Genomic DNA, 27,659 nt, shown 5'->3' with positions numbered 1-27,659 from the left:
ATGTACTAAACCTTTTGAGCATTTACCGTTTACTTTATAGTTATACTAGACCTCCTATAATATGTCCTACTAATTTGAAAAACGTTGTGGAGGAGATTAAGGAGTTAGAGCTTGATATCCTTCCAAAGACAGTTTAACTTTTTGTGTGGCATTAGTGGTCAAAAGGGCTGTCACCAAATCTCAATGGGATGTCAAAGTTGATGCCTTGAAGATTTTAGGTTATCCTAAAGACGGTATAACTTTATGCTACGATCTCTGGACAAACTGAATGCGATGACACGTTTTTGGATGGAGCTACTTGGTTGGGTTCCTTTAGTGCTTCTGGCAGCACCTGACCTTTTCGAATTTAGTATTGAGAATAAGTTAATTCCAAGGGCCTCTGTTGTCGAATATCTTCTTTCCGAATATTTGATCAAGAAGGATTCAAGCTTAGCTACACCGTTTTATTTGTCAGATGAGTTGTCCTTGCAGAAGTATGCGAAACGTTTTGAACATAAACCATCCTGGCTATTAAAGCTATATCAAGGAGGTGGATGCTAGCATACGGTGCTTGGATAAGTTCTCAAAACGTATTTTGATGGAACTGTATAAACCAGCCATATTATGGATTATGAATCTTGATCTAGTTTAATTGTGTTGTTTTGTTTCATTTGCTCAGTAAGTTGGAACCTTTTTGTATTGGCTTTTATATCCCTAATTGTTTAAACTTTATAAGGAATTGAAACAAGAGAATAATTGTTTTTTTAAGATGTGGATTGTTTAACTAGAACAATGCTTGACCTGAACACACAGAACATTTTCCGCCACAGACATGTGCTTTAGGGGGAACTTCTGTTGTGACTATATCCCGATAACTTCCATTTGCTCCCGGACTCGGATCTTCTCGGTTTGCCCTTCTGTAGCAACTCTTTGATTGCGTCTACTGCACTACTCGGTCATGTAGCCATGGCCGTGGTGGAATCGACAAAATTTGCTCTTGTCTACTCATGGAAAATCCTGGCCCTTAGGGTATTGAATTCCTTCTTCCTTGAAGTCTATTTTTAACATATATCGTAAACATATCAAATGTGCTCTTATCTCATATGTTGGAAATTCTACTAAACCAAAGTAGAATCTAAAAATATTAGAAATGGGAGAGTAGCATATCATACCCAATCTTAATAATATGCATAATCTCTTATGTGACCATGTCTGATGACTTGTGCATTCTCGTTTGATCAGTTATAACTTATAAGCAAATGTGCAATAGGAGAACCTTTTGGTGACTAATATGAAAAAGAAGGAAAACAGAAGACGCCGGCTGAATGATGGAATCTTCCGTGTTATTGATTTATTCTTTTAACTGAAACAAGAAAAGGGAAACTGTGATAGATAAACTGCGGCGAAGTTGGAAAGAAAAGGGTTCATGAAGATAACAATGTGTGTTTACCGATGTTAGCTTGTTTAGAGTGCTGCTGACAATGACAACAAAGTATGATTCTAACAACATCTCAGGTTCTTCTATATTTTCTGTATTACTTTCAGAAACTCCTCATGCTCTCGTGTTGATTCCTAGCAACACTCATGCTCTTCTAAATCCTCCAAAAATCTGGTGGTGATGAAACTGGAGAGACTGGAGAAGAGATGGATGCACTATTAACTGATCCATATCCAACCACAGACTGATCTCCATAAAATGCCAATTTCGTCCATAATTTCTTCTCGATATGGTACATTTCAGCCATATCACCATCGTCATCCATAAGCTGCTCTATTTCATCTCTAACCTGACTCATCCACAATATTAACTCGGCTAATATGGCACCTATCAATTCTCATTTCCAACTGTGAAGAAAGAATATAAATATAAAATGAACATCACCTTCTGAACTCTCCTGGTCAGGGAACAAGTCTGCTTTTCAATCAACAAACACGTTCCAAATTTAGAGTACTGGCCTCAATGAAAACTCTGCTTCCTTTTGCAAATGAACAGAGAATGTTACTGAAGGTTCTAAATAACGGTCGCGGTCGCGATCGCGGTCGCGTTAAGGTTGTTGCGGTTTCGGCTGTAACGGACGCTGCGATACAAATAACGGTCTTCGCGGTGTGAATTAATCAAAACGTTTCACAAAACGTATTAAAACTATTTATATTATCATATAATGTATAATAACTTAGATTAATACTTTTTTCCATAATTATAGCATGTTTAAAGTAAATATAATAATAAAAATAGACTACATTTAGTAAAGATAGAATGTTTGACAGATTAAAAAAGAAATTACTAACTATTCAAATTAAGAGTGTCAATTTAAAATTACCTTGAACTTAAATAAGAGATGAATGCACACTTTTTTTTTTTTGATTTTAATAAATAAATATATGAATAAACAAATAAATCATCTAAAAGTAATTATTAATTATTATTATTATTAATTTATTATTATTGAATGAAGAGTGAAGCTGCATACGTGTGTGTATTGGTAACCAAGTGATAATAAACCTTTTTATTCACTCAAAAAAAATAAAAAAATACCAGAATCGCAAACTTGAACAATTGAACAAAGAGAATGAACAGAGAAACGGCAAGCAGAACGAACAAGAAGCAAAAAACGGCAACACCAGAATCGGCAACACCAGAATCGCAAATCGCAAGCAGGAAGGAACAAGGAATCACACAACACTAGAAGAGTAACAACACAAGAGAAGCATGTTTATTTGTCTATTAGTTTACCAGTCCACCACCAAAGAAGAGAAGTAAGTAATTTAATTGATTTGTGTAAAAAAGATAAGATTGAGATTTGAGATGCCTGACTTTTCTGTACAAAAGATGAGATTCGATTCCTTTTCTCCTGTTCAAATTACTGAACTTTCAAGTCTGTAACAGAGTCCGTAACGGTGTTTCGCGGCCGTAACGGCGTTTCGCGCCCGTAACGGCGTTCTGTAACGGCCGTAACGCCGATTTTGCTGTGATTTTTGTTCTCGACGTGAAAAGGTCCAAAAACGGTCACGGTGGCTGCCGATACCGATTTGTAACGGCCGCAATCCCGGTAACGTTCCGTTTTTTGAAACCTTACTGACTAATTTATCAAAACCAAATAAACAATAATATCAAGAAGAGAAATATCCTAAGCAAGAAAGTGGATGAAAAAATTCAGTTGACATACATAATGACAGAATTTTGTACATTAGCACTTTTTCACAGGGTTTCTTGTATAACCCTTCTTTTTCTATATTCACGAAGGCCATACTATTATTCATATGATTTAATGTTGATATGCAAAAAGGTTCCTGAGTACCACATTTTCATCTATAACAAATATTTCATTCTATTTTTGCTTTTAAAAATGTGTTATGATTCTAATCTATTGCATAGTAGATATTTATGCATTCTATTTCTAAATATCATTTTACTCTTGTTTGTTTTTCTTATTTTTTCATCTGAAAACCAAGAAAGGAATTATTCATTCAAATATGTTGTCCCTTTTGACCCTAAGACTTGGAAAGGAAATAAGATTGTGGTTTGGAGTTTAATATTAGGTAAATTTGTAGCAGATTTAGCAACAATAACTGTGTTTAAAGCCTCTCACAACAAGAGCTGAAGTCAAAGGAAAATCAAATCTATCAATATGAACCCTCATGGTTGATTGAAGGATTAATTTGTGCAAGTAAATTCTTACCACAATTGATATGATTTTCATGCATAAAAGATGGAAGAAAAGTTAACTACATATTGAATGATGAAATTGTGTATTCTTCTACCTTATATCCTTATATAATTTTACTATATATCTTTGAGATGGATTTGTTCTTTACTTCATTGACGACTTCTTGTTTTATATTCTCTAACCCAAACCCAATTTCATTGATTTCTCTGTGCGACTATAAAAGAGCATGTATCCATCAAGTTATGTATCACATCAATGACGAAGTTAAATAAGCTAGCTTCTTAAATTGCATTCTATATATGCATGTTTCAACCTGATATAAATTTTCAACATATATTTAAGAATAAAGTTATAAAGTTGGTGAATTTTGTTTGAACTATGTGATAGTCCTTCGCTATATGCTTTTACCCACAATTGAGTTTTTGAATTGGTTGCCACTCTTAACGAGAAAGATTGTATATATAACAAGGGTAATGCTCAATTTTACGAAAGAGGCAACAATGAGCACGACTTCATATGCTCCTTTGATTTTCACCAGCACACGACCGTGATTTCTATCAAAGATGGGCTTTATAATTTTATTATTTTTTGAAAACAGTGTATAGTTATATTCTTGCCTTTTATGTTAAATTGCTTCGTAAAAATTATTAATGCTCATAATAATGCTTTTGATTGATTGTGTGTGTGTGAGAGAGAGAGAGAGCAAATGATGAGAAAAAGATAACAACAATAGAGCAATTGCGGCTTTCTGCCTATGTGGTGGAATTCATATGCTTAGAACATTTGCTTATATATATTGCCAGTTTTACACAACCATAACATTTTACAGCTATTCTGTCCAAAAAAAAAAAAAACATTTTACAGCTATAAATCTTGTTAGCACAGTGCCAAAAGAAATAAACAAAAAAAAAAAAAAATTGTTAGTGATAGAAAAGAAAGATAAACTAGAACTAACATCACATGATGTCAACCATAAACTGAACATTTATTTTTCTCAAAAACATCACTTTAGATACCACATATATTCAATTTATTAGCCAAAAAATCTTTCAGATTCTTACCTCACTAACACTTGTGGTTTATCCCCAAAAGACGCTCTTAAAGCATCCAAATGACTTGGTTCAACACACCCGACAATCCCGACTCTGCAATGTCCTTCAATAACCACGGTTTCTCCAATGACCAAATCCATCATTCTCAAGACATAGTCGCCAGCATGACCAGAATCTCACATTTCCTGAGTTAAAGCCCTCAGAAACACATTATCCCTGCTTTTGAATTGGTAAGAAGTTTATGTCCTTTCGAAGAAAATGCTATTACTTCGTTAATTGCATGTCTTGCTTCCATTAGTGATGCTCAAGCTCACAAGAAACCAAATACTCCCTCGTTTTAGGTGTTTACATACATATTAAGAAATGCAATGATTAAAAGAAAGAGAATGATTATTTTACCAAATTATCCTTACTAACTATTGGTTAAATTTAAAAGTAATCCTTTGGAAGTAGTGTGCAGAGTATTAATTGGAGGGTACAATTGAAAAGAAAAAGTTATTATTGCATTGAAAACTGAAAGTGACATTCATTTTGAAACAATTTTTTTTTGCTAAAGCGACATTCATTTTGAAACGGAGGAAGTATTAAATTTTTGCTTGATATGTACTAAACCTTTCGACCATTTACCCTTTACTTTATACTAGACCTTCTATAATATCTTCTACTAATTTGAAAAATGTTGTCTAGGAGATTAAGGAGTAGCATATCATACCCAATCTTAATAATATGCATAATCTCTTATGTGAACATACCTGATGACTTGTGCATTCTCGTTTGATCAGTTATAACTTATAAGCAAACATGCAATAGGAGAACCTTTTGGTGACTAATATGAGAAAGAAGGAAAACAGAAGACACCAGCTGAATGTCGATGGAATCTTCCGTGTTATCGATTTATTCTTTTAACTGAAACAAGAAAAGGGAAACTGTGATAGATAAACTGCGGTGAAGTTTGAAAGAAAAGGGTTCATATAGATAACAATGTGTGTTTACCGATGTTAGCTTGTTTAGAGTGCTGACAATGACAACAAAGTATGATTCTAACATCTCAAATTCTTCTATATTTTCTGTATTACTTTCAGATCTCCTCATGCTCTCGTGTTGATTCCTAGCAATGCTCAAGCTCTTCTAAAGCCTCCTAGAATCAGGTGGTGATGAAACGAGAGAGACATGAGAAGAGATGGATGGACCATCAACTGATGTATATCCAACCATAGCTCTTCTCGGTAAGGTACATTTCAGCCATATCGCCATCATCATCCATAGGCTATTCTATTTTGTCTCTAACCTAACACATCCACAATATTAACTCAGCTAATATGGCACCTATCAATTGCCATTTCCAACTGTGAAGAAAGAAATATAACTATAAAATGAACATCACCTTTTGAACTCTCCTCCTAGTCAGGGAACAAGTCTGCTTTTCAATCTACGAACACGTTCCAAATTTAGAGTACTGGTCTTCGATGTCAGTCCACTCAGCAACGGATAAGCCTCAATTTCTAACTCTGCTTCCTTTTGCAAAGGAACAGAGAATGTTACTGACTAATTTATCAAAACCAAATAAACAATAATATTAAGAAAAGAACTATCCTAAGCAAGGATGTGGATGAAAAAAATCAGCAGACATACATAATGACAGAATTTTGTACATTAGCACATTTTCACGGGGTTTCTTGTATCACCCTTCTTTTTCTATATCAATGAAGGTCATACTATTACTATTGTTGCCTTCAATAACTCTCCATCACACTGCAGTATCTATATAGCCTCCGTGGTTGATGTTCTTGGTAGGGGTGGGAATGAGCCGGGCCGAGCCGGGCTTTGCTTAAATAGGCTAGGCCTAGTTGAAAAAACTAAGGCCTAAGCCTTGACATTCTACCTGTCAAAGGCTTTATTTTAAGCCTGGTCTGGCCTATTAGTCTGTCTAAAAGCCTAGTTTGTGTTACAAATTTCAAATAGAGTTTGTTCATCAATTTTTTTTCCTTGCAATTTGTGCAACGTACTTAATATAGAGATAAACATTAATTAGATACAAATTAAATTAATAAAACACAATTGTAAAATTTATAGATGGATAGAAACTAAAGAATAATCATGTCTGATAACAGCAAGGATTTCAAACTTAATCTAATAATCATACCTGACCTTAGGCATATCAGTATCAAGTCTTAACATTTCACACAAATCAAATAACCATATAAGTAATTCTTTTTGATATATATATATATATATATAATAAAAATGGAAAAATGTATTATACTCATATACGGGCCGACCTGATAGGCTTTTTTTATAAGCCTAAGCCTGGCCTAATTAAATTAATAGGCTTTTTAAAAAGCTCAAGCTTGACTCATTTATTAAACGAGCTAGGCCGAGCCGGGCTTTTAGTAGGCCGAGCCATAGGCCCCTGACGGGCGGCCTGGCCTTTTCCCACCTCTAGTTCTTGGGGTTAAATCAACTCGATTCTCTTATATGTAATAAATATTGTCAATCTACTGTTAAATCGTTAATTGTTGTTTCCCACACTTCACCACAATAAGCATAGCAAGTAGAAATTCCCTGAGAGACGTCTCTATTTTTCTCTAACTTCTTGGTAAGAAACAGCTAGTGAATTTTTCCGCCGACAAATCACATAAGCTATATTATACATAAATATGAAATCATCCCAAGCAACAAACACAAAATAGTACTAGTTGTGAATATTGTGGTTACTGCAAAACATGTGAATATGAGGTGTTTCTGCTGCTAGAGTAAGAAAACATGTCACCAATGACAAGAAAAGTAGATGACATCTGCTGTAAGTTTGTTCTAGAAAAAGGATGGAGAGTATTCTAATACTGATTTTAGGGAAAAAAGGGAGATTTTAGTGTTATGTAGTTGAACATAATCTAATCAGTTACAAGAGTTTCTTGATTGGTTATCGTTGAAATAAAGTAATAGTCTCTTGACCGTGAACAGAAAGCAGTCTTTAACTGTACAAAAGGATATCACAATGAGAGAAGCAAATTCTGATAAGCAATCTATAAAATTCTGATAAGCTCTGTGCTATGTGATACAGATAGTAATGCAGTTACTCTAATACTGACCTTAATCAGTGGTCACACATCCAAACAACATTTAATATACATCATCAGATTAATAAAAATTACCTACATGTTCATTTATGATTTGACCTTAATATGATAACACTTCCCCTTATTGCATGCAGAAACTCGATTCTATTATGTAATCTGATGAGAAGAAAGAGGAGGAGGCAGAATGGATGATCATCCAACAAAGGTCTATGAAAGAAACAATAGCTTTCTTGACAGAACAATTCATTATGTTTTTTTTTTTTTTTGCAAACAATCAACTTGAGAGGACCAATTATGTATTTGAACGAGGAGTTTCAAACTATATCGTCTTTACACTCTAATTGTTATTTTTATTGTTGTGCTGTTGATGACTGGGAATTAAAATAGAAGTTGTTGTTACTGCAAGAGAATTTATATACATAATCTCAAGCATCAAAGCCAAATTGAAGAAGGATCATCTTCACCTTGTTGAGCAACTGTAGAACCTAATTGCCAATGCTGGAATGTCTCTTGCAATCAAGTTCTGAAGCCCATATGCTGGAATTTTTTTATTTTGAATCCAGGAATGTTTATTGTATAAAATGAAATAATGAAATATGAAGCTTCAAACACTTTTTTGTCAGTTTTTTTTTTATTTCCAACACCATCTCGTGCAGATCTTTGTTTAGTTGGAGAGTACCCAAATGGAGATGAGATAGAGGCATGGTTGTGTGTGGAAAAGTATAGATGTTCTGTTTTTAATTTTAATAAATTTGGACCATCGATTAAATCCAAATATATTGTATTCCTAAATTGAGCTCTCACTCTTGAAGTCACCCGTAAATGAAATCAATCCTACATATTCATATTTTTCAAAGTATTAGCCAACATCCAGATATAGAGCATTCTATAACACACGTAAACACACAGGAAGTCAAAAAAAAAAAAAAACACCTAAATATGATAACTTCGTTGCATTTTCTGGAAGTATTCCTAAAAGTTTAAAGGGACCAACGTCATATTGTTTAAGGATCATTAGGCTATGAGGTTTATATGTCAAAGAGTGTTTTGGACATTCAACTTGTTAAAAAATTGGGCTCACGCATACATGGCCAAGCTGAGTTGCAACGCAAATCCTTGCAATTATGTAAGATATAGTCAATTAATCAACAAATGGAAACTCTCAGGAAGACACAACCAAAATATGTAATTTGTGTGCTGTGATGAACCGTGAGACAATCAAAACAAGGGAGTATGAGGGCCAGATCATGCAGCAGCGACCAAAACCAACAAGGGTACATTTATAGATCAGAGAATGTTCGAGGTCACTCTATTTTACCACTTCTTCAGTACATCTTCTCCTGTAGTATAATTCAAAACTTAGGCAGGCTGTCAAGGGGTTACAGCCAGCCTATGAAATGAACTCAAGAAATTTCGCCTTTAATTAACAATATCGGCATTGCAAAGGCTACCATATTCACAATGGTAAAATGCAGAATGGCAAGATAAAAATCAGGAGCCTATGTTTCTCTGCTCAAAGTCAGAACTTTCCTATCTTCACTGCCCTCGGTGAATTTTCCCTTTCAGAACTCTCACACTTTATCACTATTAGCTTTTTTAACAATCTTTTTTCTTTTAACACCACTATCAAGTACTTTCTTATGAAGGAGCTTATTAAGCTTTGGATCTTCTGAACATCCGTTTGAGATCATCTCCTCATAAAAATCTCTGGCCTTTATGAACCAATTGCATGTTACAAGCCCTTCAACCATTTTTCTGTAATGTATACAGCTGGGCACCACATCATACTTCTTCATTTCTGCCCAAACTTTCAGTGCATTTACAGGTTGCTTCAACTTTAAGAATTTTACCAGAATTATAAGAAAGGAATCCTTATTTGGACCCAAACCAGAACCTTTCATCTTACTCAAAAATTCTAAGGTTCCATGATAATCCGTCCCTTCAAAAAATGCATGGTAGGTCTCAACGGTTGGACTAACATTCTCCTCTATCATTGTGTTCAACAGTATTCTTGCCATCGCTAGTTTTCCAGCTTCACAAAGGGGGAGTATCATGGAGTTAAATGTGGCAGAATTTGGCTGCAAACCTTGTTCCTTTAACTTATCTATAGTCTTGAGAGCTTCCTTCAAACAATTTTCACGCGTTAAAACATACACTAAAGAATTGTAGATCTCTATCCCAGGGATCCATTCCCTTTTCTTCATCTGATCATAGAGTCTAAGAGAGTCAAAAAGATTCCCTTCCTTTGAAAAGCAGGAAATCATGTGACTATATGAAGTGGCATCTGGTGTTATACAGTATTTTAACATGTCTCTCCAAACTCTTTTCGCTTCATATACATCAGTTGTTATGTTACACCATCCATTAAGAATAATGTTGAAATTCTCGGTCTCAAGCGGGAAGAGCTTCTTGTTTACTAGCAGAAACTCTTCAGCCTCTTCGACGTTACCATATTTACAAAGAGCAGTCAAAAGTGCACGGAATGCTTCCTGATCAGGAGTCAATCTAAAGTTGTTCATAAAGTTGCACGTTTCAATAGCCTTGGCAGAGTTATTTGCATATGCATATCTGATTGAAATAAAATGCCACAATAAAATATGGGAAACTGAAATATCTGCTATCAATAGAGTTGTCATGGCACAAACAAGAATTGATGAAATCTATCATCATATCACTGTACACATAACCATAAAAGTTTAATGGAAACATTGCACTAGTAAATTAAATAATTCAAATCCAACACTACAATAATGACAAAGAATTCAAGCAGAAACAATCAGATACATCAAAAGTAAAAAAAAAAAAAAATTGGAAACTCGTAAGGGCCGGCTAATCTGGGGGACCAATCCCCCCGTCTACTAGCGGGGGGCCATTTAAAGTCAGAGCTTTGCTACTAATGTGAATGTTACTTCATATAAACCCAGATACACGAAATTTTTAAAATTTAGGATATGATACTGCAAAAATATGTTGACAAAATTTTTATACTAAAACTTATATGCATGTTAAATACTTGAAGAAGATAATCATTGATTACTCTTCATTATTATATTATTATAAAAGTCACAATTTTTCATATTATATTTTCATTCATATGTTAGGATATCAACAGAAGCATCAACACAAATTTTGTCAAATGTTGATTAATTGAATGTCTTCTCTCTCGTTACCTTCATCCACAATAAGTATAATTTTAAGTGGTTCATCAAGAAACAATTCTACTGATGCATATCTAAAATGAATCATATACATCTCACTTTTTTACCCTTCATCCTTTAGAGGATACATATTTGTGAAATCTATTATAAGTATCATTGTATATTTGTGGAGTATCTAAGTATTCGATAAAATATTTTTTAAAAATGAAAATAATTAACTCCGATATATCGTGGGTACATATCCATATGGTATCGATATCCGACACATATCCGATGCAGGTATGTCTCCGTGTTTGGAGTATCCGGGCTTCATATATATAAAATGAATGTTACTTCATAGTTCTCCTATCTACATACTACTAAGGTTCGGTTTGGATAAACAACTTAGTTGCAACTTATTATGATAAGCGCTTATGTATAAGCTAGTTTTATAGCAAAAGATAAAATACAATTAAATTGTTTTTGTATAAGCTATAAGTTATTTGCAAAAACTATCTTAGAGAACTTATGTACAATGTCATAAGTTGTTTTCGTAAGTTCTTGCAAAAAATCTCACACACAAGTACATATGTCAGTCAATAAGCTCAAATAAGTCTATCTAAACAGGCCGAATTCTAGCAATTCACGAAGATGGACATGCAAATTGCAATACAGAGGGTATATGATTTTGTACCTGTCAATGATAATAAGCATAGCCTGATGGGTGGAGAGAGAAGAGGAACGCATATCTCGAACAATGGACCATGCAGTGTGAAACTTGTCATGAGTGCCCAAAACCCATATCATCAAGTTGCAAACTTTCTCGTCATTATAACCCAAATTGAAGGCACGGAGTGCAGGTTTCAAATCATCCCTTAAAACCCAAATTGCGGAACGTATCAAATCTATATTTGGTTTCAGCGACGAAAGGCAATCGTGATCGTCATCGTCCTTTTTGAGCAATTGGATGAATTGCAATAGAGATGGGTCATCTAAATCGAAGTTGAAGTTGAAATCAAAAGGCGCATGTTGCTGAGTCTGAGAATGAGAGTGAGAGGGTAGTGAAAGTGTTTGATAGAAAGCCTGAGAGAAAGATGATGCTACAAAGTTGTGGGAAGGTTTTGCAGCTGCAAGGGCGTGAAGCCTCCTTGAAAATGAAAGGCAAAACTGCCAACGTTGAGCCATTCCAAACCTTCAACTGCTTATTGCCTGCTAACTTCAAACTTATATATGTATCTGTGCGGTAGTAACATTTACACCATCTCCTTTATAATATTTTGAAGTCTTAAATATGTTTTTACCCCAGAAATTTATCAAATTTTCGTTTTAGTTCATCTAAAAAATTTCTTTCATTTTTAGTTTTTATAAAATTTTCAATTATCACTTTTGGTCTTTATCTTTAAATTAACTCGTGTATTTTTTTAATAAAATTATGTAAAAATGTGTAGAATATTGTAAAAAATTTTGCCAAAAAAAATTAGAATTTTTTATGAAAACATGAATTAAATATGCATTTGTAACCGCCAAAAATATAAAAAATCATATTTAATTCATGTTTTGTTATAAAATTCTAATTTTATTTGGGAGAGATTCTTATAAGATTATAAACTTTTCTCCAGTCCTCGTGAGCTTAGCTCAGTTGATATGGACAATGCATAAAATATGCAAGGTTTGGGGTTCGAACCCCCGCCACCACAAAAAAAATTAACTTTTCTGCAAAATTTTATTCAAAAATATGAATTGTACATATTAGTTTACTTGAAATGAGTGATCAAAAGATAGAAAACTTTTGGGGATTAAAAGTCAAAGAAATTTTTTAGATGGACTAAAATAAAAAGTTGGTATATTTATAGTGATTAAAAACATATTTAACCTTATTTTAAAATCAAATTAATCTTTAAGTAAGAAATTGTTATCTTTTTCGTCAAACTCGGTTAGAAATTGCTTACATGGTCGTTTACTACTAATGTGGCAACTCCAAATCATCAAATTTTATTTTTTAATTAATCTTTATCAAAACTAAAAAATTAAAGAAAAAAAATTGAATGTTTTTCATTTTCATCATCTTGGAACCTAGAAATTCATCATCAACATCAACATGTTCCTTTCATCATAATCTTGGAACCTAGAAATTCACCATCACCTACAAATTTTTAAAATTTTCATCATCCCTCACACTTCTATCTACGCCTACTTCACCATCGAATTCGACACTCACTGCCTCTCTCTTTCTACTTCTCATGCTCATGCTCGTTTTGTCTAATTTTTCCATTTTATTTTAATAACAATAACTATTATATCTTCACCTACAAACCTCATAATAAGTTGATGCATGTTTTCTCCTCACTATGCTCGAACTAATCTTAAATTGAAGTTAAATTGCAAAGTTGATTATGATTTTGTTTATTTAAATTCTGAATTTCATTTCACCTCTATCAATTTCCTATTTCCCTTTTCTGAATTTGATCTCACATATCTCAACAAACACTAATTTTTGCTCTTGTTCAAATCATATAATTGGACCCTTTTTAATACAATCAAAGTGGCGTATTCACTCATTCATATATTCCTATAAATGTAAAGAGAAAGAACTTCCCACTTCTCTCTATCCCAGAGTCATAACCTTCTTCAACTGTTTCATAAGAGTTTTCATTTTTGTTTCAACTCTTTGGGATTTTGGCGGGGGTGCATATTGATATGCAAGTATATTTGTTTCCATTTCAAGGTTGATATGCAATTAGCTAGAAATTTTTTGTATGGATTTACCACGTTACTTGTTTAACCATCGTGTCATATACTTAAAGGCCACCTCAGTTTTTTTGTAATGTTAATGTAACGTTGCAAAAGTTTATACACTTTTTTTTATAAGTGTCTTTTACTTTTCGATGCAAAATGAATTAATTTTTTCTCCAAGTTTACCCTACATTACTTTTATGTGTACCATTTTCAATTCAAGTTATTAAAGTTAACTTATGCACTTATGGCAATTGTTAATAATCAACAATTACCATTTGTCAAAAAAAAAGAAGGCAAGTTACAGCCACCTACCCTGAGGTCTATCAAAATAACATTGACATCCCCTCTTTTTTTAAAACTTACACTAACCTCCCTTAAGTTTTTATAAAATAGATTAACACTTCTCTTCTCTCTTAACACTGTTAATGCTCCGTTAATCTTTTTTTTTTTTGTTGGTTCCATTTTCATAGTCACACAATCAGATGGAAAACAAAAAGGGATGATTGTTAGTTTTCACCATCAATTCCGTATGGACTCAATGTCAAATCATAACCATTAGCTCATCATCAAGTTTTCTATTATCATCTCCATATCATCATACAATTATTCCTCCAAATTGCAATTTTTTTTTCTTCGTTAATTTCAATTTTGCCGTTCACCAAAAAAAGAGAGAATGCATTGCCATCTACAACAAAACCCTTCCCATTTTCTTTATCTTTATCTCCGTAATAATAACTCCCCCAAATTGCAATTTTCTTTATTAATTTCAATTCAGTTTCTCATGACATGATTACAAATACTTTAATTGTGTATATTGCATTACATGTCTGTATCACTTACGAAGAATAACGAGAGGTTTGAATTAGAGGAACAATACAATATTGATGCTCATGCAAAACCAGGAAGTGGTATGCCTCTGAAGGATCAATTCAAGAAAATCAATTGAAGAAGAAGTTCCTCTCGAGGACAATGATTATAATAAAAAATTGCACTCTGATTCCAAATCCCGCGTGAAACTAACGATGATCCCTTTTGGTTTCTGTTTAATGGTGTGACCATGAAACTGATGTAAAAAAATAAAACAATATTAACAGAGTATTAACAGTGTTAACAGAGAAGGGAAGTGTTAGTCTATTTTATGAAAACTCAAGGGAGGTTATTGTAAATTTTAAAAATAGAGGGAGTGTTAATGTAATTTTGATAGACCTCGGGGGAGATGACTGTAATTTGCCAAAAAATTTTGTATTGTCCATGCTAACTGAGCTAAACTCATGAGAACAAATGATTATTAAATGATTATTAGTTTGCTAAACTAATGTGTTAATGTATTACAACTATTCATATGTATGGTTATTTTTTTTTTTTTTTTATTATAATTGAATATGAGACTTTTAGAGGAATGAGATCGAAATCATAGGAAAATACTTGGGTGACATTAAGTCACTGTGACATTAAATCTGGGCCACACAAAGATGTTGTGTTGTGTGGCCCAGATGTGTTGTATGTGTTGTGTGGTCTAGATGTTGTGTGACAATGTGTGTTGTGTGGCCCAGATTTAATGTCACGGTGACATAATGTCACCCAAGTGCTCCCCGAAATCATATGTGTGATATTAAAAATGGTTTTAACAATGACAATGATAAAAATCAAACAATTTTTAATGATTTGAAAATTAAAATTTAACTAGGTGATAGTGTAAAAACATTTGTAAGATCTTTTTTTGAAGGAACATTTGTAAGATCTTGATCGTTCATCATAAGCAACAGTAATTAGTAACCGGTGAGGTTTGAATCAGAAACCAGCATCGTAATTTAATCAAACCGAAACTCATAAATAAATCGCAATTAACAACACGAAATGCAGATTGATGGAGTGAGGTAACAAAATCGAATCGAATAATCAATGAAGTGCAGATCCGTTGCGTGCATATGGTCAGGCACACCTTTTCCTTCCGCTCACAAAGTAACCGCCGTTGCCGCTTTCACCCAACCACCGTCACCTGCCGCCTTTTACACCGCCGGGTCCGATGGCTCCATCATTTGGTGGTCCCTCTCCACTTCCGATTCCTCACCGGTATTCGCAGTTTCATTTTCAAAAAATCTTGATATTATTTCTCATTTTCATATGCTGTGTTAGATAGATATAGTTGGATTAATTAGAATTAATTCAATATTGTTTAAAGTTGTGTACTAGTTAGTTATGATTAGTTACAAGTTTGTTATATCACTTACCTTTGGATCATTATATAAGATAAATTTTACACTTAGGACCTGTTTGGATAAACGATTTAATTTGTAGTGTTTAGAGATAAGCGCTTATGCATAAACTTTTCTATAAGAAGATAAAATATTTTGTATAAGTTGTAAGCTGTTTTCATAAGCTATCTTGAAGAGATTATGATTTTGTTTGGTAAAAAATAGCGAATAGTTGATAAGTTAGCTGATAGCGGATAAGCAAGCTGGTTGAAATCGTAGTGTTTGGTAAAATTAACGGTTGAACTAGCTTATAAATATGAAGTGATATGAAAAAGATATATTTTAATTAATATTCTTTTTTTTTTTTTTTTTTAAAATATGATTACAGGGGTATAAGCTATAAGCTACTTGAGTTAGCTTATCAAAAAACACTATGAGCTAGTAAAATTAAGTTATAAACTCGTGACAAAATGACGGTTACCACAGGTCTTTTTTAGTTATACGAGCTTATAACCTATAAGCCCAAAAACGTGTCTTGCCAAATAGACCTTGTGAAAAGAAGCTCAAAAAAGTCTACGAACATGTCATAATGTTTTCATAAGTTCTTCCAAACAGTCAAGTACTTATGCTAGTAAATAAGCTTTAATTAGCCAATTCAAATAGGCCCCTCACTATATCAACTTCTTCAATTCCATCAATTTTAATTAATCCAACTATATCTAACATCTAACACTTTGTTAAATATGTATCCGAAACTCAAGAGCTATGTTGATTTTGCAGCAAGTTAAAGCGGTGGGAGTGTTGTGTGGTCACGCATCACCAATCACTGATCTCGCTCTTTGCAGCCCCATCGCAGCTGAAGAAAACGATCATGTTTCAAGTAAAACTAATTTTAGTGCTTTGATAAGTGCTTGTTGTGATGGTTTCTTGTGTGTGTGGAGTAAAAGCAGTGGACATTGCCGTTGTAGAAGAAAATTGCCACCTTGGGTTGGTACTCCTATGGTAATTCGAACACTTCCTTCGACACCGAGATATGTATGTATAGCTTGTTCTTTTGTGGATAATTCTGTTAATGATGAGTTAGGAGATAGAGAAAATCACCACAAAAAGTCCTCTAAATCTACTATCCTTATTGTGGATACATATTTGCTTTCCATTACACAAACTGTTTTTCATGGAAATTTATCCATTGGCCCCATTAAGTTTATGTCAGTAGTCTTTTCTGATGATGACGAAAAGAGAAACTCAGTGTTTGTAGCTGATTCTTATGGGAAACAGCAGACAGTTTCGATATCAGATGAGCCTCGTGATTGTGTGGAAAGCTCGTCGAGTCCACACAGTGATAAATTTCCATTGGAAAGTTCTTTTTCGGCAGAGGGATTCAATGGTCTGGATCAAGTTATTTCAGTTTTAACCTTTGGAAATATTGTTGCTTTTATATTGAAAGATAAATGTATTTTTAGGTCATTGTCTAGTGATACCATGATTGGAGAGGCTTCTTTTGTGGACAGCCTCTTCTTTTCAGATGGGCATTCCACTGAAGCTCGTGCTGTTGGTGGCGTTGTTCTTGAAAGTGATGATATGGGGAATACACCTGATACCTATGAAAGCGGCAACTTGATTCCAGCACACTTTGTTGTGTGGAATAATAGAGGTTATGCAATCATTTATGAAATATCGTATCAGAATGATGTTTTTCAATGTGAACCCCATTCCGAGATTCCTGCTGGTCATTATCAACCTGATATAAGGTTGTCTGTTTTTTTCCTACAAGTAAATGAAAATCTTGTGTGCGTCAAGTCAGTTTGCTTTCATCACGAGGAACCGTTACTGTGGAGACCACATATCACAATTTGGTCGCTGCATCAATTTGAAGATAAACTCGGACAATTGTGCCGTCAATGCAGAATGATCAGTGATGGTGTATTTTCCACCAACTGGTTTGAGTCTACTCAGCTCAACGGACATGGTGATCTAGAGATTAAATCAACCTTTGGTGGTGCAAGTCCAGATTCTGAGGACATGGACAGCATAAATGAGAATAGCATAAGTAATTATTATCCTTACAAGGGGAAGATAGTATCTTCTTCCATGATTATTGCTGAGAACCTCTTTACACCTTATGCTGTCGTATATGGATTTTTTAGTGGAGAAATAGAGGTTGTCAGATTTGATCAGTTTCAAGAGATTTTTCTGGACGATGCAAGTTCCAATCCTGATGAAAAGTCAACTGCACACAAACAGAATTTCTCGGGACATACAGGTTCTGTACTTTGTTTGGCAGTACATCAAATGATGTGTAGTGCAAAAAGCCGCACTTTTAAACGGGTTCTGGTGTCTGGCAGTATGGATTGCACAATTCGTATATGGGATCTTGACAGTGGCAGTCTTATCAAGGTAATGCATCATCATGTGGCTGCAGTGCGTCAAATCATTCTTCCCCCATCTTTGACAGGGCATCCTTGGAGCGACTGCTTTCTTTCAGTTGGAGAGGATGCATGTGTTGCCCTTGTTTCTCTTGAGACTCTGCAGGTGGAAAGAATGTTTCCTGGACACGTGAACTATCCTTCAAAAGTTTTATGGGATGGAACAAGAGGCTATATTGCCTGTCTTTGTCAAACACATTATGGAACTTCTGATGGTGATATATTATATATTTGGGACGTAAAGACAGGTTCCCGGGAGCGACTCATACGTGGGACAGCAGCGCATTCTTTGTTCGATCATTTTTGTAAAAGTATTAGTATGAATTCTATATCTGGCTCAGTGCTGAATGGAAATACGTCAGTCTCTTCATTACTTCTTCCAATAGTTGATGATGCAAGGTTATCTAACTCTCCCTTAAATCATACAGAGAACTTGCTTACTTCATCAAAGTCATCGCCAAGCATTTCAAGTATGACTGAGCTGAATTCTTCCAAACCTAATGCAGGTAAAGGAAATTCAGCAAAGCCAAATTCATCTTCTCTGTTTGGTCTTTTGAGTAACAACCTTCCTATCAAATGCACTTGCCCATTCCCTGGTATTGTGTCTCTTAGTTTTGATCTTGCATCATTGATGTTCTCTTTTCAAAAGAATGAGTCCATGGAGAGTGGTGAGGGCAAGCCAGTGAATATCAATTTGAAGCAGCAGGGTGTTCAGGAGCAAAATCCAAGCCACCATAATCCAGAAACTTCAGAGGGCCACAATTGGGTTAGCCTTTTTGAAGAATACTTACTGCGATACAGTTTGTCATTTTTACATTTGTGGAACGTAGACAGTGAGCTTGATAATTTGCTGATAAGTGATATGAAACTGAGGAGACCAGAAAATTTTATATTAGCTTCGGGTCTGCAGGGGGATAAAGGATCATTGACATTGTCATTTCCTGGTCAGAGTGCCACTCTTGAGGTAATTTAAATTGTATGTTGGGATCTATTTTCTCTGGTCTCATTTCAATAGTTCCTGTGATAATAAAAACAATATTTCAGCTATGGAAATCATCATCTGAGTTTTCTGCAATGAGATCATTGACGATGGTATCCCTTGCCCAACGTTTGATTAGCTTGTCTCACTCAAGTTCAGCAGCCAGCAGGTATAGTGCCTGTTACATTAATAGAAAGGGGGAAGGGGACCACACACAAACAATTTATTTATTTTTATTAAAAATTTCAAATCACATCTTGCTTTTAGTTTTTCAGTGGAGGAAACCCTTCTTTTTACGGAACTTATCTGGGAAATATGTTTTTAAATGAGATATTTTTTAAATCTACGAAGTTTCATGGTTTTTACAAACTGAAATGACCATTCTTTTTTCTTATATAGTTCCTGGTGTCATGGATCTAGTGCTCAGTTTCTTTTATGTTTTCAGATGGGTCTTGGTATTCTTTGAAACCTAGTTGAGTCTTGAACTTTTTCTTGCACCATATAAATACTCTTTCATAAGTTGAAAACAAATGTAGATAAAAAATAGAAATAATAAAAATGTCCAGCTTTGCTTGGCTAAGACGTTATATTATGGGTCCTGCATTCACTTACTTGCCCATAATGACACAATGTTTGATGTTTTGGTAGATATTAAAAAAAAAAAATTAGTATGTGCCGGCCGGTAACAAAGTAGTTTTCTCACACCTGGTTTATTAACGCCTGCCTTGCTAATTTGACTTTTACTGCTTGGCTAATGGCATTTCTATGTGTTCTTCCAATGTGTATTCCCCTTCTCCTTTCATTCTGAAATCTTTAATTTATAAATCAATGTGTATTCCCCTTTGAGTTTTGCTTAGAAAAGACGTGCTGGTGATTGATAGTATCTTTATCATATGCAGCGCTTTAGCAGCATTCTATACCCGGAATTTCATGGAAAATTTTCCAGATATGAAGCCACCTTCGTTACAGGTTAGAATCTTCAAAAAAAGCTGTTATTTTGTGTTGAAATTTGGGGCCTAACTCATCCTTACAAAACCGGCTTGTAAGGTGAGGAGTGCCTCTTCTTTATAAACTCTTCTCAAGAGTCATATCTATCTGATGTGGGACTAAATCCACCCCCTCAAAGCCAACACAATGAAGGTGTTGGAGGCTGCAATGAAGGCTAACCAAAGGTCGCAATTTAGGCGACTAGGGGCGGACCGCAATTAAATGCCGGAATTTCCAGCATTTTGTAATTTCAGGCCAAATTTATTTCACACTGTGAGCTTGAGGGGAATATATGATAGGCTGGGTTCCATCATACTGACTCTGCCGTCCATTGTTCTGAGTTGATTTCGACCAACCAGATGCAGTTCAAGATATTTTTTGTTTCTAGCTATTTCCCTACTTTCATAGTTTTAGTAATAATAAGAAAACTGGTTCTTTATGACTAATCATATTTATGTTTCCTTTTAGTCTTGATTGTTTTCCATGCCGTGGTTAGGTCTACACACATCATTTCACTTTACTAGAGACTTGTTGCTTGATTTAAGACCTTGGTGTATAATAGTCATTTTCCATGCCTTTAAAATCAGATTATTTATTTTCTGATATCTGTTCACCAATCTTGCCTTTTTATTCAATTCCCCTTTCTTGCAAGACAAGGTTTCTTGTGTAGTGTTGCAAGTGTGTCATTTTATTTCATTTCTCAAAGAGGAAAAGAGAAACTACTGAAAAAAAAAGTTTAGACATATTTCAAAGGAAAAATGTTATTTGGCCAAGATGAGTGTGGTAGTTGATGCCAACAATTATGAAGCATGATTATTTCAAAAGTAATATCATATATGTATCCTCATGGGAAAAAGACTTGGTTTGTTGTATGTGTAAAGTACTGGTATAGTCAGGTAGTACTTTGGTGTACAACTAGGTAGCACGATTAACAATTCTTCTCCCCTCCCCATAAAAAATGCAACACTTCGCTAACAAAGTCCCCAAAAAACAAATAAAAATGGGGGTGGGCTTTGTAGGATAGTTTAAACCTAGGAGAAACACTCATTTCATGAAAAGGCTCCTTTAAAGAGACATTTGCTTTTAAATTTTAGCGGGTTAAGATCATGAATGATGCACTCTGAAGAAAATTAAGGGTCAATGTCTATTAACTCTTAAATTAATGCTTTGAAACAAGCTAATTTTTTAGGAGCTTTGTCCGTGTTTCCCGAGTGTCTGAAATAGCTTCAAATTTGGAAGTCTAGTCCATACTACTTGCTGCCGCATAAGATATTGTAAAAATAAAATAAAAAATATTTTATTGTTCCCTAGGATGTTATTATTATTATCACCATCTTCATCAGAGTGATTAATGCAGATGCTGGACTGTATTGTAGTTTGTTATATTATGGTTAGTTTATCGTGTTTGTGAATTGTGTGTTATTAAACCATTTGCTAGTTGATTGAAATCAAGTGCTGAAAGCTATCCTCTTTTTACAGCTCTTGGTGGCTTTTTGGCAAGATGAAAGTGAGCATGTACGTATGGCTGCACGCTCTATATTTCACTGTGCTGCCTCTCATGCCATTCCTCTACCTCTATGCAATTCAAAACCTAGCGAGTCAATTAATACAAACTCCCAAACGGACTTGGTTAGAGACAAACATCTGGGAGATGTGATAGTAGAAAGGATATCTCCTAAGGCAGAAAAACAAGGAATGTCCCAAGACGAGGAATCCAAGATACTGACTTGGCTAGAATCATATGAAGTGCAAGATTGGATTTCTTGTGTTGGTGGAACAAGTCAAGATGCAATGACATCTCACATTATTGTTGCTGCTGCACTGGCTATCTGGTATCCTAGTCTTGTAAAACCTAGGCTTTCCACGTTAGTTGTTCATCCATTAATGAAGTTGGCTATGTCCATGAACGAGAAGTACAGCTCCACTGCTGCTGAGCTCCTTGCAGAAGGCATGGAGAGCACGTGGAAAGAATGCATGGTCTCTGAGATTCCTCGTCTAATTGGAGATATTTTTTTCCAAGTAGAGTTGAGTGGCCCGTCTTCCAAGTCATTGACAGAAATTCCACCTGCATCTTTTTCTATTAAGCAGACTTTGGTGGAGGTTCTCCTTCCAAGTTTAGCTATGGCTGATATACCAGGCTTTTTGACAGTGATTGAAAGCCAAATTTGGTCAACAGCATCTGATTCACCTGTCCACATGGTATCGTTGTTGACTCTCATAAGGATTATGCGTGGTTCTCCAAGATATTTGGCCCAGTACCTTGACAAGGTTTGTAAAGCCACTTTCATCAGCACTGACTGGATTTTTCATTGATATTTTAGATAGATTCATCCTGCTGCTTCTAGTTCTAGGATGATTTTTTCACCGAACTTCGCCTTTTTGTTCAATATCTACATCAAGATGTTCATTAATACATACGTTTCAATTACCATTTGATTGATGTGAATCTTTGAAATTGAACACAGTACTATTAGCATTTCTTATTTCAGACTAGTTCCTTTAGGCGAATTAGTTTTATTTAGATAGAATTATTTATGTAGAACAATTGGAAAGATAGAAATGATGATGTTTGAAATATGGCCTCTTTTATTCCTTCTGAAAAAATCAATATACGGGAGATTTATTATCTTTTGATCCCCAAGTGTTTATTTGCAATATATTTATGTTGACTGCTAGAACTCTTTAGTATTTATATCTTGTAAATGTTTTGTTTTTGTCTCTCTTTATCAGTTATTCATTTTAGATCAAATCATGTTTGTGGGTAGGTTTGTGTACTCGTATTTAGAAACTCCCGTTCTTGGTTATCTCTTTTATCACCTTTTGCTATTAGATTCTATTCTTGGTGGTCAGGTGCTGAGTGATTCTCTATTTTGAGTGGCATCTTGTTTTCGTTAATAGTTTTCTCATCCCTTGAGTTTCAACTTAACTGTTTCCACACATGAAAGCATGAATTTCTGTGACAGTGGGTCAGATCTGCAGGTTGTCAACTTCATTTTACAGACTATAGATCCTAGCAACTCAGTTTTGCGGAAGGCATGCTTCCAGAGTTCCTGGACAACTTTCAAAGAAGTTGTACGTGTATATCCTATGGTTGCTGTCAATGAGTCTTGGACCAGACTAGCAGTTGGAGATGTGATTGGAGAGGTTAACAATGCAAGCATTAGGGTTTATGATATGCAAAGGTATCAGGATTAGGAAAAAAGAGTGTAATTTTAAATTCAGGATTTAGGCTGACAATATGTAGATACCCCGTCATTGTTAGTTCTGTCACACACATGTACTTGAGACAAGTGCACTTAACTTGATTTTGCATCATTTTGTGTCATATGTGGGTGGGGGTGGGGATTGGATGGAATTGGAATGAAAATTTGAAGAAAAATATTAACTACATGCTATTTTTGAGAAGAAAAAAAAAAACAAGTTTATTGTGGCCTTGTACTTGCTGCTAATCTTGAATAGCTGAATGGGGATTTTCTTGGTTTATAATGGATTTCACTTAAAGGTAAAAGGGAAAAATTTCAACCATTAATGAAAAATTCGATTATTGATTTTATAAGCATGAGTAATTTAATTTTTTATAATCAACTCCATTATAGACATTTGTAAATCATAACTTCTTAAATTCCAATTTCAAATCTTTTGTGACTTGAGTCTATATTAAATACAATGCGTTGGCCATGGATAATGTAGGGCTGGATGAGGATAATTAAGAACGGCATATGATAATTGCACTTATAACTTGTTAAACTCCTTGCCCCCTCTCAAAAAACATACACCTTAATGCTTCTTTTTTGAAACTTACGAAATCTGATTCAGATTGTTATCTGCTTGTGTTTATTTGCGCTGATGACTGAAGAGATAATAATTCTCTATAATGGAAGCCTTTGTTTTTATGCAGTGTAACAATGATAAAGGTTTTGGATGCAAGTGGGCCACCAGGACTTCCTAGTTTGCTCACCGCAACCGCTTCAGGAGCAGTGTTAACTACTGCAATCTCAGCACTAAGCTTTTCGCCAGATGGAGAGGTACTTAGGAATTGTTGATGCTTATTTTACATTGTTGGTGTTTTTTTTATATGTTCTAGTTGGGGCAAGTTCTACAGGGGACCCATGGTGAACCAGTAGTTGAAAGTTGCCCAAAACACCAACGACGACTGATGTCACCCTCTAGAATTAGAAGCTCATGGTCTTCTTTGTTTTCATGACTAAAACAGTGACCTAGTCGGTGCCAGTTTGTCAAAAACTAGAGCAAACAAATATGAGTTTGAGTTTTGAGACGCATTTGTTTTTCTTGATTTTGTCAACTGAATTTAATCAAGTCGCTCACTCAGACATTATAACAAGGTGGACCGTGAGCTTCTACTTTCAAGAGCCAGCGTAAGTCATCATTAAAGTTTCAAACGTTTTTCACGTACTGCTCAATCGTGGACCACCTGTAAAACTGGCCTCTTGTTGATGGGTTTAGAATTAGCTTACCAAGTATTTATGTATAAAAATTTGGTCTTACTCAGAATCTTTACATCAACTCTGTACTCTGATATATGTGACAAATAAACTGATTTTTTTTACTTCAACGACCATATGTTATTGATTACCTTACTGTTATGAACAATACATAGGAAAGAAAATGGTTGAGATTTACTTCAACAACTACTAGAATTAGGAGAGTAATAGAGGAACCCTCACAAGTACAACATACTTCCGGAATCCTAGTAGGTGATAGCCTTCTGGCTTCTAGCCATTCTTATTCACTATTTTGTTTGCTGTGACTTAAGTTTTCCATATTGGTTCATCATGCTTGATTGTAGCTATTTAAACCAGTTGAAAAGCTTGACTTCATATATCAAATTTTTCCCCAAAATCTTAGAGTGCTCTCCCTTCCGAATAATATCATTTTGAAAAGAAATTAATTCAATCTGTTGTTTGCGGAAATTAATCATCTTCCTTAGTATGCTACTGTTTTGCCATTTCCATTTGAAGTTTTAACTCATAGTAATTGCATCAACAGAGCTCCTTACAATAACAGTTCTGCCATGATATCCCCATTATTATATGCCAAATGTTTTGTTTCTCTTTAGTTTACTGTGAAATTATTTTCCTGGGATTGATGTTTCCTACAAGTATCTTAAACTGATAATTGATTCCCTCCCACACCTTTAAACATTCTTCCCTATAGGGGCTGGTTGCCTTTTCGGAACATGGGCTTATGATTAGGTGGTGGTCACTGGGATCTTTCTGGTATGAGAAACTGAGCCGGAACTTTGTTCCTGTCCAGTGCACAAAACTAATATTTGTTCCTCCTTGGGAGGGATTCTCACCTAATTCATCCCGGTCAAGCATTATGGCCAGCATTTTGGATACTGAAAAGCAGCTTAATTTGCAGGTACTTTTGCTTTCTTCTTTTGCTGTCTTCTTTCAGATATAAAACTGATGTGTAACGAGTGAAATTAGAACTTGGTCTTTTGCCAGGTACTGGTGCCTGAGGGAAAATGCAACGAGTTTTATAAATTATTATTTAGAAAGAAATGTCCATTGCTAAGTTGAAAACCCTTTTTTCATTTAAACTCGGTAGCAGCACATGATGAGAGCCTAATAGAAAGTTGATTGAAAGCATGCTAAAATACATTGAATTGGTTGAAATGCATGAATATAAATAATAAAGATCCACTGCCACATGATCTAGATAGCTTGAGATGAATGATGTACTACTTTTTACCATCATTGGTGGTCATCAAGTCATCTACCACTATTTCCTTAAATCTATTTATCATTTTCCGTAATACCACCAATATTTCCTTTTGTAGAATAATGCAAAGGATTCAAATCATGTGGACAGTTTGAAGCAATTGCTTCATAATCTGGACCTCTCTTATCGATTAGAATGGGTTGCGGAACGGAAAGTACTTCTTACAAGGCATGGTAATGAACTGGGCACTTTTCAGTTGTAGCGGTGGTGGAGATTTCGGTGATTTCACAGTTTTAGTTGAGGCTCTGTGTGAAATGTACCTTTAGCATGTATAGCAGCTCAAACAAGCAACAGAAGATTTTTTTTTTAATCTGCTCATACTAGAGTGCTTTTGGAGGAGATATTCATTGAAGCACTTAAAATTCAACACTACATTTGAGGATTTATTGAGATAAGCAAATATGGATTCAGTTCCACTTAGTGATGCTCCTCAGGAAGTCCTTTAAAAAAGGAATGTTTTGGGCGGAACCGGAAGCCAATTGGATGGTTTTAGTGATTTGGCTATCATTTTGAGAAAATACTGACAAAAGAAGAAACGGGACCTTGCAATTTCTGAAGTGTTGGCAAACTAATTGTGATGGACCAAATAATCACAAAATCATTCAGAATGAGTCACCACTGGGATTGTCAATTTGGTCACTGCATATAAAATAGTTAAATATTTTCTCGAGAATAACGGGGAATGTTAGTTTTGATAGTGAGCAGAGAGGTTTGTGCAGTTTTTTTCCTAATTTATATTATTAGAGCAAATTGAGTTGATCTCTTCTTTATTTTACAGAAGTCATTCGTTCTATTTCCCCGTCAACATTTGTACAGACAGGGCCTTTAGCATCTCTTGAAGTTTTATTGAGAATGAGAATAGTGTGTTTACCGATGCACACATTGAGACTTCGATTGAACAAAAGCAATGCAACTAAACAAGAAATCTAGGTGGCATTTAGGGTGGGTGAGTTAAAGAGTTTCCCACTATGGGAAAGTTTTTTTAGGCCATTAGATCAAACAAGAACACTGATCATATTATAGTATGTCCACATCATATCTTTTATCGTTTTGTCTTCAACCTCACTCAACCACCCACCCTTCTCTCTCCTCCATGCCACATGCCACCAACAACATCATCCACAACCATTTTCACCACCGTCATTTGGAATCTATGGGAGAGAAAGAGGAAAAACATGTAGGAATTTATTTTTTAGAAGATTGTATCAATGTGTTTAGGTCACTGTTCTAGAAAGATTGCAATGAAAGCTGGATACGTCTTTCCCATAGAAATCCAAACTCAAACAATTCACACACCACTCTCGCCTCTCAGTTTCACCACCATCTCATTCAACATCACACCAAATTCTTTCAATTCCATCCGATAATTGTTGATTTCGAATGCAAAATTATTGTTGGCTGGGAATCAACTTTTCGATTATCCTCTAAAAAACAATGTTAACATACTATGTGAAAGAAATCCACAAAGCCAAAAAATGGGTGAACATTCCAGATCTGCGAAGAAAATCAATGTCATAATTTTATGGATGAGCTTTATAATTAACTATCATGAATAAGCTTTATAATTTTTAAATTTTTTTGGAGTATAATTAAACAGCTTTGAACAACATCAATGAAGGTAGAAGATGACAAGCTTGTCCATTGTGAGCTTTTATTTTAAGAAACTGGTGGTGGTACT

The 27,659-nt window shown here is 34.8% G+C and overlaps 2 protein-coding genes and 1 long non-coding RNA gene across 7 annotated transcripts; 2 read left to right on the top strand and 1 right to left on the bottom strand.

Annotated features, from left to right (window-relative positions):
* The first annotated feature begins 2,320 nt into the window (after nucleotides 1-2,320).
* Nucleotides 2,321-8,154, top strand: LOC146934243 (uncharacterized). Of its 2 annotated transcripts, XR_015007709.1 has the most exons (4): nucleotides 2,321-2,736; nucleotides 4,740-4,929; nucleotides 5,782-5,930; nucleotides 7,911-8,154. It is a non-coding gene; the product is annotated as an uncharacterized LOC146934243 (long non-coding RNA). The 2 variants fall into 2 exon arrangements; XR_015007710.1 differs by lacking the exon at nucleotides 4,740-4,929 and having other exon boundaries at nucleotides 2,357-2,736.
* Nucleotides 8,155-8,588: 434 nt separating this feature from the next.
* Nucleotides 8,589-12,189, bottom strand: LOC146934242 (Tetratricopeptide repeat (TPR)-like superfamily protein). The gene is made up of 2 exons (XM_085706122.1): nucleotides 11,608-12,189; nucleotides 8,589-10,344 (listed from the first exon to the last, which is right to left on the bottom strand). Exons 1-2 carry the CDS (start codon nucleotides 12,096-12,098, stop codon nucleotides 9,348-9,350), a joined length of 1,488 nt encoding a protein of 495 aa, XP_085562248.1. The 5' UTR covers nucleotides 12,099-12,189; the 3' UTR covers nucleotides 8,589-9,347.
* A 3,300-nt stretch (nucleotides 12,190-15,489) lies between these two features.
* LOC146934241 (Transducin/WD40 repeat-like superfamily protein) lies at nucleotides 15,490-26,885 on the top strand. 4 transcript variants are annotated; one of them, XR_015007704.1, is made up of 9 exons: nucleotides 15,490-15,722; nucleotides 16,625-19,234; nucleotides 19,315-19,418; nucleotides 20,149-20,218; nucleotides 21,716-22,504; nucleotides 23,200-23,418; nucleotides 24,135-24,261; nucleotides 25,412-25,618; nucleotides 26,040-26,885. XR_015007704.1 is itself a non-coding variant. In XM_085706116.1 (9 exons), the coding sequence occupies exons 1-9, from the start codon at nucleotides 15,552-15,554 to the stop codon at nucleotides 26,181-26,183; spliced, it is 4,425 nt and encodes a 1,474-aa protein (XP_085562242.1). In that variant the 5' UTR covers nucleotides 15,490-15,551; the 3' UTR covers nucleotides 26,184-26,885. The 4 variants fall into 4 exon arrangements, 2 of the variants coding, with proteins under 2 accessions (XP_085562242.1, XP_085562243.1); XM_085706116.1 differs by having other exon boundaries at nucleotides 23,216-23,418; XR_015007705.1 differs by lacking the exons at nucleotides 25,412-25,618; nucleotides 26,040-26,885 and adding an exon at nucleotides 24,450-24,829.
* The last annotated feature ends 774 nt before the right edge of the window (nucleotides 26,886-27,659 follow it).

The sequence above is a fragment of the Medicago sativa genome, chromosome 4 (genome assembly GCF_051527215.1).
Source record: "Medicago sativa cultivar Bolivia chromosome 4, Bolivia_mono, whole genome shotgun sequence".
NCBI classification, from domain to species: domain Eukaryota; kingdom Viridiplantae; phylum Streptophyta; class Magnoliopsida; order Fabales; family Fabaceae; genus Medicago; species Medicago sativa.
This window is presented reverse-complemented; position numbering and strand designations above follow the sequence as displayed.

What these genes read in the sequence shown, in the direction of transcription:
- LOC146934241 (XM_085706116.1), top strand. Translation starts at nt 15,552, where the DNA reads ATGAAGTGCAGATCCGTTGCGTGCATATGGTCAGGCACACCTTTTCCT. An exon ending in TGAAGCCACCTTCGTTACAG is followed by an intron (nt 20,219 to 21,715) that starts GTTAGAATCTTC and finishes CTCTTTTTACAG; the next exon opens with CTCTTGGTGGCTTTTTGGCA. An exon ending in GCTTTTCGCCAGATGGAGAG is followed by an intron (nt 24,262 to 25,411) that starts GTACTTAGGAAT and finishes TCTTCCCTATAG; the next exon opens with GGGCTGGTTGCCTTTTCGGA.
- LOC146934242 (XM_085706122.1), bottom strand. Translation starts at nt 12,098, where the DNA reads ATGGCTCAACGTTGGCAGTTTTGCCTTTCATTTTCAAGGAGGCTTCAC. An exon ending in ATGCTTATTATCATTGACAG is followed by an intron (nt 10,345 to 11,607) that starts GTACAAAATCAT and finishes TATTTCAATCAG; the next exon opens with ATATGCATATGCAAATAACT.